Raw genomic sequence first — 20,117 nt, 5'->3', positions numbered from 1 at the left:
ACAAATTTCTTTTTTCCCTCTCTTCCAGGAGGGAGTAGATTGTGTACAGTGTCAACCTTGAAGGAATATGAGAGTAGAACACAACCCCTTCGAGAAAGGGAAACCAAACTGTTGGTAGCAATCATCAAGCCACATAAGGCGGTGTCTTCAAGTACTGTGGCTAGATGGCTCAAGTCCTTACTGGAAGTTTCAGGCATTGATACTTCAATATTTGGTGCTCACTCTGTCAGAGGAGCCTCCTCGTCTGCAGCGGCATCAGCAGGGATTTCCACCTCAGATATCCTCAAAGCTGCAGGTTGGAGTTCTGAGTCAACTTTTCAACGATTTTACTATAGACCGACAGACAACCCATCATTCGGCAGAGCGGTGCTCAACCAACACAGTCAACCAGCTACAAACAACACCGTTGATATGTGAGACTGAGCCTTCTGAATTATAATTCATAAATGGCTCAGACCACGGAGTGGTTGCCAGCTATTTGGAATTATATGAAGAAGGTGAAGTTGAGCATATCAACGGTCCCACCCACCCATCCCGTAGGGAATGGTTGCAGCTATTCAAAAGGCCGAAGTGGGTGGTTCGATTGTGGATTTTTATTTTTATCCGGAGGATATTTTTACTGCGAAAAGCTGTTCAACTGAGAAAACTGGCCAAACACCATTGATATGCTCAACTTCACCTTCTTCATATAATTCCAAATAGCTGGCAACCACTCCGTGGTCTGAGCCATTTATGAATTATTTACTGCACACTAGTAGTGTAAGTTAGCGGCCAGAATCCCCTGCATTCTTGTGCTATGGTGTTTAGCATTTATAATTGGTTATGCTTTGAAGATGGAAAATTTTATAGGTAGCAATGGCTAATTAGAAATCAGTGTTCTTCAGAATGCTAGAAAATAATAGCCCACTGAGGTTTGCAGCAGTGTTCAAATCCTTTAACGATTGTGAGGGGAGTGAGTGTGATCGTAGGAGACTCCAAAGACTAAGTTTGTGTCACACTAACTGTTACACACACAGTCATTTACGACGAGGCTACACAATTTGAACAGAGATCCCATTGTCAGCAATGACATGGTGAATGTATTACACAGTAGCCCCACTATGAAGCATGCTTAGCTATTAACACATTTGTTTGGGTAAAATATTTAAGGCTTTAGCTTATGAAAATAATTTTGGAATTACCCTGGAATAGGGTTTCATATAGTAGTTGTGTAGCTACTTGATTACTATTGTAACCACCAGGATTTACTGTAATACAAAAAAAAAAAAAAAGGGGAAAAAATATTTGAGATATCTACTCAACTTATTATAATAACCTTGATAATAGTGATCAGTGATCACTGTTATATCAACAGTGGTTAGATGGTACACTTTGTGGGAGAGCCAGTGCTGAAAAAACCTTTTAGGTACTGAGTTGCTTGTAAAAAATGTCAGTGATGTTTTTTAGTATTGAACATTGATTATCCAGGATGAATTTTTTTTAGAATCAACATTAATTTTTGTTTCACAGTGCTACTGCAGAATCTTTAGTACATGTAAGCTTGCATGTTTGTACACAGATGTGGTAAAGCACCATTAGTACAGTATGGCTCTGTCCTATCAGTCCACTTCTTGTGTACATGTATTGCTGTGTAAGAATACTGTAGTTGCTAGCTATGCTGTTGCTCCATCTCTTTTCCCTGAAGCTGTTGACATGTGTAATGTGTGCAGCATCCATTCACCCATATGTTCATCCATGCGTTAGTGCAGGTGTGTTTATTTGCACACACAAGATTATATGCTCTTCATCCCTCCTAGTGCCCCACTAAATACAGAATGTCGGTTTATCATAACTTGATGGGTTTGGACAAGCAGTTACAGCTGTTTTAAAATGTCCACCTGTAACACATACCAGCTTAAAGAGGGGTGGACAGCCTTAAAATTGAGAGGAGTTTGTGTTAAGAAACCTCTTCTAATATGGTATCAAAAAGTCTGACTAAGCAATTGGGCAAATTCTCTCTATGTGGGTAATGTACACCATAAAAATAGATATTTTCTGTAGTAAAAGAGAACGCTGTCCTTTCTGTCTCAAAAGACACAGAGTATATGGATACTGGCTGCTTTGTGTTTTTGGACAATCCGGTTTGGGAAACAGTTGGCATGGCTAGGACATTGAGAGAACACTACTTGATAAGATCAAGACTAACACATGTTCTGATTACTGAACTGCATGTACTCTTCAATTACTAGAAAATCTTTTCACAATCATTGTCCATGAGAATGTGGTAATTGTGGATGGTACCTGTGACCTCCACAATCCAGTGAAGCATCCATATCACATACTGTATCCTATACCGTAGAACCGAGCTATTCTGGACACCTATATATTTGGTCTAATTTTAGAAAACAGTCGATCTACGCACAGTAGTATACTTTTGTAATAAAACGTATTTAAAAACAATGTAAAAAAACACAAGCTCCTGAAAAAAATTATGCAACTTTTTATTGCCTTGCTGGTTGGTGAATTGACATTCCAGTGGATAAATCCTGGGCATCATCGCATTCCCCTATTCATAGGGAGTTCAAAAATCCTTGTTTAATCTTCATACACAGGTGGGTTTCTGAGTTACAGATGTGTATTTATGTTGTGGTGACAAAAGAATTTATGACGATCTTTGAATTTGCCTTCCTTCCTTCTGGATCATAGAAGAATACCTATGGCAAAAACTATACCTTGGTGGATTCACAAATTCATGACAAATACAATGAGCAAAGATTCAACTCTGTACGCCATTGTGTCAGTAAGTTACAGTATGATGATTTATGTAAGCGCCTGTAGAATATTTTCTCGATGTCTTCTGTACATATTGTCTCGCCCGGCTGTCTACTGTTGTATTTCCCACACTGCTTAATTTATGAAGCTGAAAACTTAGCCAGTCCATTCCTCTGTCTCTGTAGACAGCAAAGAACCAATAAAACGAATTTTGATAAATGTGCGTATATCGACGGTTTTATAAAATTAGGTCACATATCCTGGCAGCTGTGAAGGCTACCATGTGAGTATACGAAGTCACTGCTGACAAGCTGTTGCATTTATGTGTGCAACTGATTCTCAAAAGGTTGGAAAATTAAGTACAAATTGACATTTACAAACAGCTATTATGTAATTAGCAGTTATTCCATGATATTAAATTAAAGAGTACACTTCTCTACGTTTGTGCAGGAAAGTGTCAGGCTTTCTGGACTGCCTGGGCACAAGGTCTGGTTGTCCCCATGCAAACTATTTAGCAAGAAATGCAAGCCAATCTCTGTGGACTATTTGCTTTAAAAAATTGTTTAAAAGTGCATAAATGTGCCTAGCACTGCTGTTTGTGCAGCTTATTAGACTAAGATACTGTTGCACAAATAATACAGAAGCTAAAACTAAACAATGATGGACTAATCCAGCCCCAATATTGGACTTCCTTTTCACTCTTCTGTCTTCTCACTGAACATTTTAGCATACTTCAAAATCAATTGCAACATCAAGAAATTTGAGTAAACATTGATCCTCCTTATAGTCCTGCCTCCCGGCAGTATAAGACAGTTACCATGGCCTACGGTAGGAATCAGCTTTTGTTTGTCTTCATCAGTCTACCATTAGACATTTAATAAAACATTAACTTTACTTGTCTGGTACTGAGCATTTCACCAAATTGCAGCTTATGTTTTGACTCTCGACTGAACAAATTTAATCAAAATATAGAATCACGTGATGCTGGGCATTACATAGAAGTTTACTAAATTGATGAGGGAATCTTGGTAAACTCTATTCACGATTTCTGGTGATACTATTGTTGGAAAGTATTACAAGACGCTCCAAAGGGATAGAAAGTAGGTATTTTTAGTAAATATTAATTATGAGCGTGCCTGGGTGGACGCTGCCATTACCAAACTTGCTACCTGGCAACAGCAATGATTGCCTTGGCCTGTGCCCAGGGAGGCCCAGGTGTAGCTACACCCCTGAAAAGTCATTTCTTGCTTTTAATTCCATTTGGAGCCCACCTACAAGTGTTCATGTTTTTTCATTCACCTTCTCCTTTAAGATCATCGTCCTGAACACAGGCTGGTATACCTTGTGCTACACTTGCATCTGTTGTTACACTTTCCAGGACACACTGGATTTGAGCTCTACTGCTTTCCTGCTAATTAGTGACTGTTGTATTAGGTATAGTTATAGGCTGTGGGCCCGTATGATACCACACACACTGATTAAGAGCTTGCCACTGGAGGTTATGGTCTTTATCAGTAATTTTTTGCATTATCAAATATCCGATTTCTAAGATATTTACTCAAAAATGTATGTTTTGGGTACTTTTCTTGTGCTACAGCATTGATATCACACTTGCAGTAGGATTCTGATATATGTATAAAATAAACACTTGCTGCCTATTACTTTGACCACTATAAGAACAATCTGACAAACTGTATTACAAATTTTAAAGTACTGTATGTTCGCCAAGTGCGTATTAGCATTGAGGCCAAGCGCCGAGTTATTTATTTTTCATATAGCACAAGCAAAGCAATTCTTTCATTGATTTATAGAATTTTTTAGTGGTAGAATGCAGCCACACACTAGGACTCATAATTAACACGTATTGCACAAATTATTAGCAGCCTGAATGCACACAGACTAGTAACCCACACGTAGTTCACCATAGTTTGGCGTGGTAGACATCCATCGCATATTTTGGCAGGTTTTGTTCACAACCCACAATCGATTCTGTTGTGACACATGGTGAAGTATTTCTGTGATATCTCCAGGACTTCTCTGTTTACATTAGCAAACGTAACAGCAACGTTACCTTCTCCTACCCATCATCGAAGTGTTTAGGTATGTCTATAAAAGCAATCCAGTGGTAGAGCTCGTATTGGCTGGGGTGATAGACCACTTAGCATGGCATGGGCTATCAGCCTGCACCGGCTTGGGTGATTAGCCGTACTGGCATGAGCACCACAGGCTATTAGCCTGTACTAGAGCACGTGGGCAACTATGCTTTATTGCCCACAAAGAGTGCTTTAATCCTACAATATAGCACTCTTTGGGCAATAAAGCACTGTTTGCCCTAAAGTGTACATTATGAAAATTAAGGTACACTTTTCCTTTGATCTCGTCTATACAAAGTTCTATAAGTGTAGCTTACATGTTGAGTGCAGCATGAAAATCGCAGAAAATGTCCAGTTAACTGAAAGTTATGATCTGCTCAATATCCAGTTATGATATTCTGTCCAGTTTCACAACTCTAATTGGCATGTGTGATTGTGTAACAAAACTGGGATATTTGAAATTTCTTTTGATAATGTTAGCGCTTGCTTTGTAGCTAGACAAGCCGTGTATAGTGTTAAGATGGCTAAAAGCAGGTTTGTGAGTACCGTATGTACATGGTTTAACACCACACCTTCGATAGTAGCTGCACTCGAGTGGTGCAACGATCAATTAAGAGCTGCAACATCATTTACAAGGTGGTCAAATTTTGGATAGTCGCCACATCGATTCTTTAGAACTAAGGTAATAAACGCTGCAGCATATAAATACGGTATTCTGGGAGTTGTGATGCATTTATCCGTATAGAAAGAAAATGTACGTGATATTGATACTGAGGTATATGGTAGGGTTGAACTTGTTTTGAGATCACAAGACAACCTCTTGCCACTCTAATAATGTTCATGTGCAGCAATGATGTAGGCATTTGTGGTTGGGTTGTGTGGAAACCATCTCTAACTGATACTTCTAGTGATAGTTGGGTCATGTTACTCTTCAAAGTGACCACAACTGAGAACAGTGTTTCCTGTGTAGCACATTTTGCTGTCTTCCAAGTTACAGTGACACTTTATATGGCTGGTTCCCAACCACAGGACACTTCATAGTCTGCAGTGTGCTAGTGACATTGCTATGGTATAACTGATGTAAAACCATAATGCTTCCTTTCTTGCTGAGCACAAAAATCTAGGACCTATTCTTGCCTTCACTGTGATCACAAGCATTTTGTTCACGCATTCATGCTAGCATTTTTTAACAACATCCATCTACCATATTTGATTGTGCAGCAGTATCACACAATAGAATAGATCAGATGCAGAATTTAATGCTGAATCCAATGGTTTTTACTAGTGATGTGCGATATGGCTTTTTATTTATATTGCATATTGCGATTATTGCATGCAAAATTATCACGATTACGATAATTATCACGATAATTAACATGTTGCATTCATGTAAGTCTATTGATGAATACTGAACACACAAGTTTGAATTACAACATAGTACACAACTGTAAACTTGGAAAAAAACAAACCACATTGCTGCTACAAAGTATTAATCACAACAATTGTACCAATGGTTGTACAGCAGACACTGTTACAAAGCATAGAAACTGTGTGTAAGAACAGTACAGAAAAGGTATTCACTAAATCATAAAAATACTAATCAAATAACTGTTTCTGAAAGTTAAACAACATACCGAGAGCGTAGTCTGATACAGTCATGGCCACTCGTTAGCACGTAAAAACACCAACATGTTTACATGTTCAGGTAAGAGTCGATTCCTTTTGAGAGTAAGGATGTTGCCAGCTGTTGAAAATATCTCCTCTGATCTCACGCTGGATGCAGGTAGGGACCACATTCTTTGGACTTGTGCTGACAGATTAGGGTAAGTTGCACTCTTTACCTTCCACCACTCTGGAGGGTCACACTCAAGGTCCAGGGTTTCCTCGTGACTATACCACAATAACTCGGTCTCAACCTTTTCTCTGTTAGTAAGTGATTGTCCTGTTGGTATGTCATTGTCATCATCGTTAAACAGTATGTTGAGTGCAGTTTTCTTCTTCTTAGGTGGCTGAGCACCAGTGGATTCACAGAACTGACGATGCTCCACTTCACAGCAGAACTGATGAGGTTCCGCTTCACTGAACTCACATGACAAAGACTCGTCTGATGCTGCAAGTAACATTTTCACTTTCATTCTTTCAATTGTATCTCTTCTTTCATCATCAGACAGAAAATTAAGTTGCTTAAATCTAGGTCAAGAAATGCCGCTTCTTGCAACAGTTTAGCAGTGTCTCCTACATAATGCTCCTGTAGGTCTGACTGAATCACCACCTTAATCTGCTTTAAATTCTCGCCATCATCTTCTTTCCTATCAAGGTTTGAGCAAAACTTGTGAATAAGAGGAGAGACGATGCTTATAGTGCCATAGGATGACCCACTTACCACTGTAGTAGCAAGAGCAAAAGGCTTCAATATGACCATCAACTCTTCAATCACACTCCATTCTGCTCCATCAGGAAGTAAACTACGTACAACCCTGTCTTGACTATCCAGCAAAACAGCACAAAGTGCTTGTTGCTGCTCTACTACCCTTTCCAGCATAGCAAATGTTGAACTCCACCTTGTTTCACATTGCTGTACAAGAGTGTGCTCAGCTACTCCTGATAACTTCTGTTTCTGTCGCAAAGCATATGTGGCTTTAGTTGACTTATGGAAATGTCCACAAGTTTGCGAACACGCCCCAAAACACGTGAGACAAACCCAAGCTGTAGTCCTCTATTAATGCTCAGCTGGAGGGTATGCCCAATGCATCCAAAGTGAGTGAACTCCAAACTATCCACAGCATTCTTAACATTTCTAGCATTAACAGTGGTGATTCCAATAACTTTGGTGTCCAATTTCCATTCAGCTATAACAGCCGACAGCTCAGCAGCTATATTGTCAGCAGTATGAGCACTGGTAACCTCACGAGTAGCAAGACAAAAACTCTTCATCTCCCAGTCATCACTGACAATATGAGCAGTCACAGCCATGTAGGAGCGGCTATGGCACCCAGTCCACATATCTGTAGTCAGTGAACAGCAGCTAGCATTACTTAATGTATCTGTCACAGAGGCCTTAACAGTTTCGTACTTGGCAGGTAATAGTACTCGAGTAAAGTGGCCACGAGAGGAAGGCTTGTATCTCGGATCCAGTGTCTGTAGTAGTCGAAGAAACGGAACGCTGTCAACTGTTGTCAGTGGTTCCATGTCTTTGCACACATACTCCATCACCGACTCCTCACATTGCTTAAAACGCTGGCTTCCTCGAGTGTAAAGACCTTTCACAAAATAATCCATCGTTTGTTCTTTTTTCTTCGACTTTGGCGTTGATGGAGACGGAGTTGACTTAGCAAGAAACGAGTATTCTTCATCGTGACTATGCTTAAGGTGGTGAGTTAAGTTCGTCGTATTTCCCGAGTACGGTAAAGTCTGCGAGCAAACCTTGCATACCACTTCTCTTCTGTTCAAAATTGTTCCAGTTCCATCAGTTCTAAATCCGAAATAGCGCCACACTTAGCTCTTGCCACTGGGGAGCGGAATTAAGTTAGACGCCATTTTTCCATTGTTCATGAAACGTGATTAGGGCGCATGCGCATGCAGTACCATATCGCGATATAAGCTGTTGGTTAATTGTCATCACGATATTTAGAATATATCGATATAATCGATTAATCGATTATATCGATATAATCGATTAATCGATTTTATCGCACATCGCTAGTTTTTACTATATATCAGACTACCAGAAAGAGACTTGTACAATGTTTCAAAGGGTGTGCATCTTTTCCCGTTATAGTTTTGTAACTACATTTGTTTGTGATTTGTGAAGTATCCATTCCAGTAGGAAGGAAATACTGAGTGATATTTGAAATTTTCCAGGTATATAAATTATATTGAAGATAGGCCAATTTAGGTACTCGAGTTGTTTACCATTATAGCTGAAGCTTTTGCAAAGTGAGTTATACCAGCAGAGCTGTATATTAGTTATATACAGTACCACATCATGGTGCTTTTGATCTTGAGCTGCATTACTGTGCCATACTGTGTGCCAACTTTAATGTCTCTCGTTACTCACGTGTAGCATGGCACGTAGTGCTGTAGCATCTAGTGTTGATTCTGTCCATTTATAATATTTTCCACTGTGTTTGTACCACTGTTTTTGAATGGTACTTCAAGTACGGTAACAGTTAGAAACTACCACTGGGCTATAGTGAAAAAAGATATGATATGAGAAAATAATGGTCAGTTTAACCCAGTAACTATATAATTCACTGTACATTTGCAAACAATTTCTTACAATTTCTTGAGTGACAATTACATATTATAGTTCTCAATCAAGGTGTTTATAGCCCACTGGCCAGATGGTATTCCTAGTTAAAGATGGCAAAACTTAGAGGTACCACTTGGATCCTAGCTTCCCTAAGCCATACTTATATTTGCCCAAAAATTTTCCGAGTTTGGATAAACTGTACAATCAATCGCTTTCATCAATTTGATCTTCACATGCTCTTTTTTTTTTCTTGCTGCCTAGCACAATCAGCAGAATAATGCTTACACCGTAGATTGAGAAATACCTAGAAGCTTTTTCACACTTGGTAGACACATATCTGTTCAGTATCTCCAGTGGCTGGAATTGGCCAACAGTTACCTTCCACTAGATAATAGAATAGTGTCAGTGAGGTGTTACAACTTGCATCATGCTTGACTAGATCTAACAAGCATATTTCTAGGCATTGAGTAAGCTACTGTATGGATAGCAAAAATTGGCACATTGGCATTGATTGAATATGAATTTGATAAACACCTAGAAATGGTCAGCAATGAAGGGTATATACAAATGTGTTCTCCAATATTGAAGTGAGAGGATTAGACCATTAGTACTACTGTGTGTGACTGTCTCAGCATAGTTTGTATTATGTATCTGCTTCAGTAATATATTACAGTGTCCAAGACCAAAGTTGAGTAGTTTGGAGAACAAGAAATTGGATTTAACTGACTACAAGGGTATGCTGAAAATAAATTAGGTGCTTTGATCTGCAGCCATGACTTAAACCCTGCAAAACATTGGATATGAACAATGGAATATGCGTTGAAGGGAATGAGACAACACATTTGCTAGTGCAGACTCTTATGTGCTATGTTAAGGATTGGTTGATGTGTAGCTAGGAAAATGTTTGCTTCAATAACAGATTTCATTAGGTTTGGTATAGGTGACTGAAGGTGTGTTCTGGCAATTGAGTTTGCATTTTGAAGTTACTACATGAGATTACTACGACAACAGAATGTTGGAGTCTGCGTGATAGAGTGTGTAGGGGGTATAGGGGAAGGGATTAGGGTTGTAATGTGTGGTTAATGACATTGTTAATGCTTCACAGCAGCTAAACATTAATGATACACAGTTTCCAATTAGAACAACACAAAGGTGAACTGTCTGCGAGCATTACCACAAAACCAATCATCCTAGAGCAATCCGCCTTACTTACCTAGCTATACTCCTTAATTCAAACCTGAGGAGTTTTGAAATGACAAACACAACCACTGGACTCCACTAACTTGATAATAAATTCGTTCGGATGCACATGAAAGCCAAACTATCATTACTGAACAGCACATAAGCACTGTGGTCGACAAGCAGAGGGTTGAATCAATTAGCACCTGGGATGCGCACCAGGTCACGTGTGCAGACATGACGTCATCCGTCTACCTCAAAAGAGTAAATTTGATGTAAAAATTGCAAACATGCACTTGAGAATAATCGATATTTTCACAAAGTTTTGACTAGTTTTCACATGATTAGTTACTAACCACATAGTGACCAGCCTTCATATTTTGTATAGTGTACATGTACCACAACTGTGTGGCCATTGTGTCTAACTGGTAATTGCATTGTTATTTCAACACTTAAATGGTATCTGTGAATCTGATTGGTTACTTACATCACATTTTTGTTGCACTTATTGGCTTCCTTATAAATGTCATTACCTAAAAGGGTTTTATTGGCAACCATTTTATTGGTTTCATGCTTCTTTTGATTTTGATGTCTTTTACATGGAAGTTTGTAAAACACGGAATATGGAATTACAGAATAACAAAATAAACAAAGCTCAGATTGTACAATAGTTATAAACTCTATAGTAATTATACCTTATTTACCTTGTAACAGCTCTGAATGGCACGCCATGGCGATGGATAAACAGCAGCTGGACGAGCATTAAATAGGACGAGCACACAACCAATCATCCTAGAACGATCTACTTTCGCTAAACTTGCTTATCTATACTCCTTAGTTGATATTACTACAAAACTAAGACCTAGTTTTATTCTTAGGTCAAACTAGCTGGCCTCCACGTGCATCCGACCGAATTTATTAGAGTCACACTTGAGTTAGTGGAGTCTAGTAGTTGTGTTTGTCTTTAAATGGATTTCAAAACTATTCAGGTTTGAATCAGGAGTGTGGGTAAGTAAGTTTAGCGAAGGTAGATCATTCTAGGATGATTGGTTGTGTGCTCGTCCTATTTACTCACCCAGCTGCTGTTTCAGTTCAGTTCATCCATTGCCATGGTGTGCCATGCAGAGCTGTTACAAGGTAAATAAAGTATAATTACTATAGAGTTTATAACTATTGTACAATCTGAGTTTTGCTTATTCCGTATTCCGCAATTCCGTATTCCGCATTTTACAAACTTCCCTTTTACACTGCAAGCCAGAAATGATTACAAACCTTTACTGGGATGAAATAAAATGTGTGGACGATGTAACAGAGTGTGACATTGTTCATACCTGGTCAGTGTTAGAGGATACATGTCGAATAGAGTTATATAATTTTCACTACGAAATCTAGGGGCTTTTAAAGACTACATTACCTTAACCCTTATACAAAGCTTTCCAAAATGCAAGCGTCATATCCACAAGCCACTAAAGTGGCTTATATTGATCGATTGATAACTTGTATATGGAAGGTCACACAGACTTGCAATTTAGATTTTTCCAGAATGCTGCCATCATAAAGAATAAAATGGTGAGAGAGGCTAAACAAAAACCTTTCAACATACTAAATCACAAATAGCACTTATTACATAACATCACACAACCACCACAAAGGGACTTACACCATATAAACCACTAGATAAACTGACAGTATTAAAATCCAATTGTCAAATTAGTGGTCAACTGAAAAATTCTTTTCAGTGGCTTCCATGGTTTACACAGAGCACATCAGTCAAGTGTAGGAGTGTATACCCAAGAGTTCATAATATAAAAAGAGAGGAGAGTGTCCTACTGCAGTATAGCCTGTACAAATGCGAATCTCAAAGTTATGATGTAATACCTATAGTCACTTTCAATGTGTTAGTTGGTCAGGGCATGTACTCAGTATTAAGTTTCAATGACTGTTGTAGTTATGGCTTCAATAAGCAGTCCACTGATGTCATTGTCAACACTCCTTATCACTATGTGTTGACATGTATCCCAAAGTAATCAAAGTTTTACTGTAATACTTTGAGATACACATTTATACAGGCAGAGGCTCTCCTCTCTTTTTATATTATGAACTCTTGGTATACCTAAATGGGTAGTGTGTGTTAAGTCATTACACGTATGTAGTAAAGGTAGTGTAACAGCACATGATCACCAAAACCCCTAGTACATGAAGCTGTTACAATTCTAAACAGAAGCATTGACACAAACTATCACTAAGTCACAATACAGTAGGTGTAACAGAGCTCCATCTCACCTATAGCTATGCAAACTGCAAATGGGACCATGGTCAAGCGTCCTGATTATCAAAATGTCCTTAGCGAGGTACTGTGATTTCAGGGGTCTAAATGTTGTATACATAGGTACACTATCATGGTATTCTTTTCAAGAGTTCCACTGTGTTCCTAATAGAGCAGTCACTTCATTTCCTATGGTCACAATATATACACTGCACATCTGCTTTATTTGGCGGAAAAGATGGCAACAACTAAAATTCTCCATAAACAGTACTTACAAAAAATAATTTCATTTATGCACCGTTTGTAGAAGCATACACATACGTACATCATAGATGTTCAAGCTCACAACGATAGAAAGCTGTAACGATGCAAACATAGTTAATTTAAAACTCTTCAAGGAATATTATTCAGAAATGTGTAACTGAGTATTGTAAGGAAACCACTAGGGCTGAACAATTGTGAAATTTTGCTACTTTCACGATTGTCAGATGTGACATATCACGATTATGATAACTATCACGATGTTATGTAACTTTACATGCACCATTAGCATTGCATCTGCACAATTTTGATTTATTTTAAGAAAAACGATGACATTGCGTACTGCTATAATTAAGCCCATCAGCAGATACATTTTAATGTGATGAATAATAGTATCCTTATATAGAAATTCAATGGTTTTTAATAGGTAGGCTATTATATTTATTCACACAATAAACTGACTCAGAAGTGTAGGCTTGTTTTCCAGGTTGAGTTCCTCCACAACAATATGTGACACCATTTTGAATTTGCTAATACACATTTGCATGTGATATCACAACATCACGATTATTTATAATAAACATCTCAACATCACGATGTTCAGAAACAATCACGATTAATCCCATAATCGATATAATCTCCCAGCCCTAGAAACCACTAGTCTTCTGTCAAACGAACATGGCTACAAACAAATCTCTGATAAACAAAAAAACACCGACAAAGTTTAGCGTCCCCTATTCATTGCTTCATAGAAAAGAACTGTTAGCAATGTAGATATTATTTTATGTTGTGTCAAACAATAATCTTTCCACAGACACACACACACTGCACATGCACATAAATTTTCATCCTTCTAAACCTTTAGGTGGACTATCAGAATTCGGTGTACTTCATCCGAGTTTGTGTGAAATTAGTATTCCTTCAAAATCTGCTTCTGTCGATGTACCATTCCCATCAACACCATGCCAACGAGAAGATGTACTAGCATGGCAAAGAGCAAAGCCAATAGCAGTTCTCTCTCACTTGGTGCTCGGCAATGAGAAAGATGCTAGCAGTATGGACACTATCAAGCATTTCAATATCAGTTATGTTCTAAACATCACGGCAAAGTGCCCCAACTACTTTGAAACAGATAGAAACTTCAAGTACAAACGAATATCAGCTAATGACACAGGATCACAGAAGCTAATAGATCACTTTGAAGAAGCATTTCACTTCATAGGTAGGGGTCAACTTGTCTGTACACATCCTGTACAGCTACAAAACTTTAATGTTTGTATGTCAACAATGTATTTGTTATTTGTCAATTGGTCTATAGGTACATTATTATTATAGCAGTCTGAATAGGTATAGTCAGGGGTCTTGTAAAGAGTTCTATGGTTGGTTGTTGTGGTGATATGTCTTGTATAAATTGTACAGTTGCTTCTTATAAATAACTGGTACACTGTTCACACATGACTTATTTATATTTAGAAGCAGCTTGGAACTTTGGGTGTGCATTTTCCTAAAGAATTTTAGTAAATTCAAGCCTGAGCACTGCATTACTTTTGGTATTAACAATTGATTTGCATGTGAAAAAAGACTTTGAGGGCTTGGTTGTGTGTTTTTGTGCAACATTGCATTGTATTTATATAATTTATTTCTGAGGTGCTAACTCTAGATAGTGCTTTAGCATTATTGGTTGTATATTGTAGCATACTTGTATGCTAATAAAGTCACCTCTGGAACCAAAAATGTGGCCTTGATAACAGGGTGGCTTTATAAAGAAGTGATCAATAGATGAAATTTTCTACCTTTAATGCACAAACTGACCTTGAAAATCAGGACATTATTGGTTGGTCCGTATTACACAGGTACCACTGTAAATGTTGTACTTCTATTGCAGAGGAGGCAAGAACCAACAACAAGGTTGTATTGGTGCACTGTATGGCTGGGATATCACGATCAGTCACCATCACAATTGCTTACCTGATGAAATTCCATCGTATGTCCATGAACAGAGCTTACCATTACTTGAAGGATATGCGACCTGCCATCTCTCCCAACCTCAACTTCATGGGACAACTTGTGGAATTTGAACGAAGTCTTGAACTTGGCAATGACCAACACTCACCACAGGTCACTACTAGTGACCCTCTGGTTGCCACGACTACCAGTTCACCTGATGTGATGACCCCCTCAAAGGTGAGGCCATTGATCCAAGGGAGAGGGTGTAAAGTGTGGCTGCAGGGGAGTTATTTTTTTTTGTTGCTGACCAGCAGAACATGTGTTTGCTGGCAGCTAGAGCTCTGCTGATTAGGGCATCTCTGGCGGACCCCAACCCAGGGTCTTAAATCTGATTGGGTAGATAGGCAGCCATACATGTTATGGCATGCTGTTCGCAATTATTTTATTGCCCCCATTTTGGGAGGCTATGTGAAATAATGGAGACCTTTAAAGCAGTGGCGGGTAAGAAAGTGGCGGGTAAGAAAGTGGCGGAAACTGTTTCACAGGTATTGTGTTGTGTGTGCGTGCATTAGATGTACGTTTGATAACTGTGAGTTGACAAGGTTATAAGAGGCCTGTTGGAAGTTTAAAACAATCATGTACTGATGTGCAGTTATAGTATACCACAATGAAATGCCAAAGTGATGTCATTCAAACTGTCAGTTTATCACAGATGTAAGCACCCAACAAGCTTTGTTTGATGTTTCTATGAGCCTTATAGTGCTAAGCTTGTGGAAGTCATCTTACCATACTATATTTTCATACAGACACCTTTACCAAACATAACTCATTTACACAACATTTTTACTATCTTAGTAATGAATATATCACAACATAAAATATTTGCATAAGTGACTGACTTTGTTTAATCATCCTTTAATAATACTATCATTCCTTTAAACTTCTCTCAACTATATTTCTTGGCATAATTATAACAACTCCTTTGTCTGGTTTCAGCTTCAAACGTGTCTAATGAACACTTGCATCAGTATATTCATATACAAGCCGTGGCTCTTATCCAAGGGTGGTTCTTATTACACGAGGCACAGCTATATATGGTATTAGCATAGGCCACAGCTGACACTCATTTTGCACAATAAACACACAAGTCTTGTTATGGCATGTACTACTAAATTTCATAAATTTGTGCGAACACCTAGCTATTCCAATTTCCAAGAAAGTAGCTTCAGTGACTGCGATTGCTACAGGTTACACGAGCAGCTCAACAAACACCATCACTTTAATTCTTACATGAAGTGCAATCAAATAAGCTAACAATCCCTGCCATTTGCTGGTTTTGTATTTCAACTGTTGAAGTGCATATGATATTTATGCAATTTTCAAGTAGTGCCTAAAACCAAGAGTTAATAATAGTGGAGAGGTCTATCATTATTAACTCTTGCTAAAATGCTCCTCTGACTAGATACCATGACTTGCAGATGTATTTATAACATATACACATTGTGAAGTATACAAATTTGGGTAGGGCTGAACTATAGTACAACTATCAAAATCAAAATTAATAGTAACTTTTATATTTTAAACTAAATATTACTAGCAGTTATCAAAGACACTCACCCTCGCATATATGACATGTGCACATAATGTATCTGCTTTTCTAACAGCCTATTGGTAAAAGCTGTTATTGTGTTATCTCTTTATTGCAGTTGTTATCTTTGGTGTACTGGTGTATCACAGTTCCCTAAATTCAACACCATTTGACAATCGTTTTTGCTCCTATTTTGACTAAGCTTAATATATCATGATAGCATACTGTCATCACTCACAAATCAAGATATCAGTTAATTGCCACTATCACTCAGCTCTAAAGTCGAGTCCATGCAGGTCTCAGATCCTTAATCCCCAGGTCCACTGTTTATACCGACTAATCAATGTGCAATGTGGTACAATGTACGATATCTGCAATGATGAAATTGATGTCATAGTGGCCATGTTAGTGCGGGGGCTGCAGAGACTTTAGCACACAGTATTCGAAATAAATGTCGTCTAGTTTTTACACATGGAACCACGAGATATTAAAGGTAAGAAGTAGTACATGTGCCATGATGGTGCAGGAAAGCAGACTGAAATTTTTGAATTCGGACACAAATATGTATTGCATTATATACCATATGCCTCACCTTCGCCCTTTTTTGAATTTATAAATGCTATTATAGCGAAACGCTATCTTGCTCAATACCTCTCTGTGCAAAGTCCCCACAGTACGGCGGCCATTTTGTTTTGTGACATCATAGATAATACAAGAAACGTAGTCACAACTTCAAGAAACGTCATTGCAGATATTGCTCATTATGGATTTAGATTTTTTTTTTATTTTTGCAGTGGTTTCTTTAGATTGAAAGGTTTCAACTTGACATGACTATATTAAAGCTAGTATGGGACTTCACCAACTGACAGATGGTACACACATGAATTTTTAAAATAGTCTATTTGATAGTCTTGAAAAGTTATATATGGGCACTTAACAATGTGAGTGGCTGGTAGTGATGCCCTTGGCTTCCTTTATGTGCCATATCAGCCTTGTCATCAGTGCATGCTTGTTAACACCACAGATTACTACCAGATGCTTGGGTGTACTGATTTAGTTGCTTTCAACTTAATTTATGTCGTAGATCAAATACTGAGTGCTCGTAATGTCCACCATTCCATTTAAGGCAACTGTTAAATTCCCTGTTCTGGTACATCACCACATGCAAGTTGTTCTCATACAGATATTACTGCGATTACAAATGTGGTATAAGTGCATGCTCTATACAATATCAGCAGCTAATTGTGTGTCATGTTTTTGTTTTTCTCTGTTTATTTCACTCACCACAGGGGGTGTCCCCAGGGGTTAAATACACCACACAGAGATCTGATCCCATTTTGGAGGCGTACCAGTTAACACCGTCACAAGTGATCCCTGAGTATGCAGCCATGGAACCAACAGATGTGCTAAGTTCTAGTGCCAGCTCAGAGCAAGGTGGGCTAAGCAGTAGCAGCAGCTTTGGTAGCAGTCATGGGAACCCATTCTTCTTGAAAGGACCACTAAAAAAAAAGAAACCAAGCAAATCATCAGTAGTCGATGAACCAAAAGTACCACCAACAGAATCAAGTGATACCAGTGCAGTGGAACAAACGTTTCAAAAACTTGAAATAACAGGAGTGAAGATAAACATTGCAGACAAAATTAAAAAATTTGAGAACACGTCGTAGTAACTCTAGCTTTCGTATGAGGTCAATGTATGTGTGTGTTTTTAGATATACAAGTTATAGGGAGTTTTTTTTGTTTGTAGCACGCACAGTATGATTGTATAATGTTAAATTATTTAATGGATGGGTTACATGGGTATATGTATAATTAAGTGGGCGCACGTGATCTTGTAGTGGTAGGGGAGTTTGTTTTCTTTCATACCTCCAGTAACAGTTTGCTTAGAAGTATGTGAGGAGACTGAAATCAGCTACTGCAAGTGGTGTAAAATGAGTTCGCCAGGATCATCTAAACCGGCGGTTCAACCAAAGCCATCGAGATCAGCCAGCACATCTGATCTAGGCACTAAACGTTCGACATCGTCAACAACTGTTGTACCGAAATTACCACCAAAAACGTACAAGACCTTAGAGAGAGAAAGGAAGCGTAGTACTTTAGAACAGGAAGATCGCCCCCAATACAGACCTATCAGTAATGAAGAATTCACGCCCGAGACACTAGTGCGCGAGATGGCACTGCCGCAAATGGTAGCGGTGTGTCAAGGGTATGATGGCGGTGCCTCTGAATATTCGGTGTCCGCAGGAGACGAATTTATAGTACATTTGGTAAAGTCCATGCAAGTGATACCTGCCAAGCTGTCAGGCTCAACAAGTGATCAAATTCACATTCCTGTAAATTCTCTTCTTTCCATAGGCATCATCAGGAATGACAACAACAAAATTTACCCTTCAGTTAAGGACCTGCTGAAACTTTCTGACCTTCCAAAGGTTGTGGAAGTAAGACGTACCTTTGTTTCAAAGAAAGACAACAATTTTGTAGTTGAAAAAACAAGTGTGCTATACATAACCAGACAAAGTGGTAAATCCATGCTACAGTGCAAACATGAGACAGGCAGGAAATTAACTTTGACTGCTGATCTTGTAGGTGACTTCTCCACAGATCCGATGGAGGCAGTCATACCCATAGCTGAGTACACTATACTTATGCAAGCTTATCCTGTCACAGTGAGACTATTACAGAGAGGTGTAGACGTTGATGACAAAACTATAGCACAGTATATTGGGCAAGCTTTTGTCTTTGAGGCACCAATTGAAAAAAGAAGCTTGATTGCTACCACAGACGTGAATGGGACAAGAGTTGAAAACCCAGCCATTGTGGAAATACCTATGGAGTTACCGTTGCTTTTCAAATGTATTGAGCGAGTGGATGTTGACATGGAGAGTGCTTATAGCTTTTCTGTAGAACTCTACAGCACTTTTGACCCCAGTAAGATCGATGTAACCTATGGCAGTACTCCAGTAGTAGGAGAAGGAGATTATACTCAGCTTTACCACTCTGCTGACCAAGTTCAGGATAATGTGTATGTTACGTTTGATATAATCTGTCCTAATCCTCGTACAGAAAGTCTTAAAAGAGCCTTGCAAAATCATCCAAGCAAAAGCCAACTGCCAGGTCAGATAAAGTTGCCACCACGTCAGGTAGACTCTCCACCAGAAGTACCAAAACCCAGAAAATCTTGTACTATGCCACGTCTAAACAAAATGACTACGGTACACTCTTTTGACACCTCATTTGTTGAAGATACCAGGGATCGTCATTTGTCACAGCAGCTTGCAATAGAGAAAGACCGTGTGGTGCAGTTGAACAACAAAATTGAGGCACTACATGTTGAAATAGACACACTCAAAAAGCAACTCTTCCACTCTGAAAAGAAATGCAGTGATCTTGAATCAGAGTTTGCGAGGGTCAACAAAACTGCTTCTAGACTCAGTTCACAATTAGAAAAACTTACAATAGCTAGTCAAAGAGCAGCAGTCACTCATAGCCCAGAAGAGAATATAGAGAGGTTATCCAAGATGACTATGAGTGATATTAGTAATCTACTAATTCAAATGAAGTATGAGATGTATGAGCCAAATTTTTCCGATGAGTTGGTGGATGGACAACTCTTAGCAACATTGGAGGAAGAAGATTTGAAGGAACTTGGTGTAAACAGTGGTGTACATCGCCGTCGCTTCATGAACATTATTCAGGGTAAAGAACCAGCTGATAAATACTTGTGTAAATATTGACATGTACGTTAAGAGTTACAGATGTTATCTCATCACGTGTACTTGT

The 20,117-nt window shown here is 38.6% G+C and overlaps 2 protein-coding genes across 4 annotated transcripts in view; both read left to right on the top strand.

Annotated features, from left to right (window-relative positions):
• Positions 1 to 18,140, top strand: part of LOC136261528 (dual specificity protein phosphatase 10-like) — a 22,246-nt gene extending 4,106 nt beyond the window's left edge. For all 3 annotated transcript variants that reach the window (XM_066055540.1, XM_066055538.1, XM_066055539.1), the window contains 3 exons: positions 13,668 to 14,024; positions 14,688 to 14,986; positions 17,627 to 18,140. In XM_066055540.1, the coding sequence (XP_065911612.1) occupies positions 13,668 to 14,024; positions 14,688 to 14,986; positions 17,627 to 18,004 (1,034 nt within the window). In that variant the 3' untranslated portion in view covers positions 18,005 to 18,140. The remainder of the gene's footprint in view (positions 1 to 13,667; positions 14,025 to 14,687; positions 14,987 to 17,626) is intronic.
• LOC136261527 (uncharacterized) lies at positions 18,135 to 20,112 on the top strand. The gene has a single exon (XM_066055537.1). It carries the CDS (start codon positions 18,269 to 18,271, stop codon positions 20,069 to 20,071), a length of 1,803 nt encoding a protein of 600 aa, XP_065911609.1. The 5' UTR covers positions 18,135 to 18,268; the 3' UTR covers positions 20,072 to 20,112.
• The last annotated feature ends 5 nt before the right edge of the window (positions 20,113 to 20,117 follow it).

This window comes from Dysidea avara, chromosome 7, assembly GCF_963678975.1.
Source record: "Dysidea avara chromosome 7, odDysAvar1.4, whole genome shotgun sequence".
NCBI lineage: Eukaryota > Metazoa > Porifera > Demospongiae > Dictyoceratida > Dysideidae > Dysidea > Dysidea avara.
The sequence above is the reverse complement of the archived record's forward strand: the minus strand, read 5'-3'. Positions and strand labels throughout refer to the sequence as shown.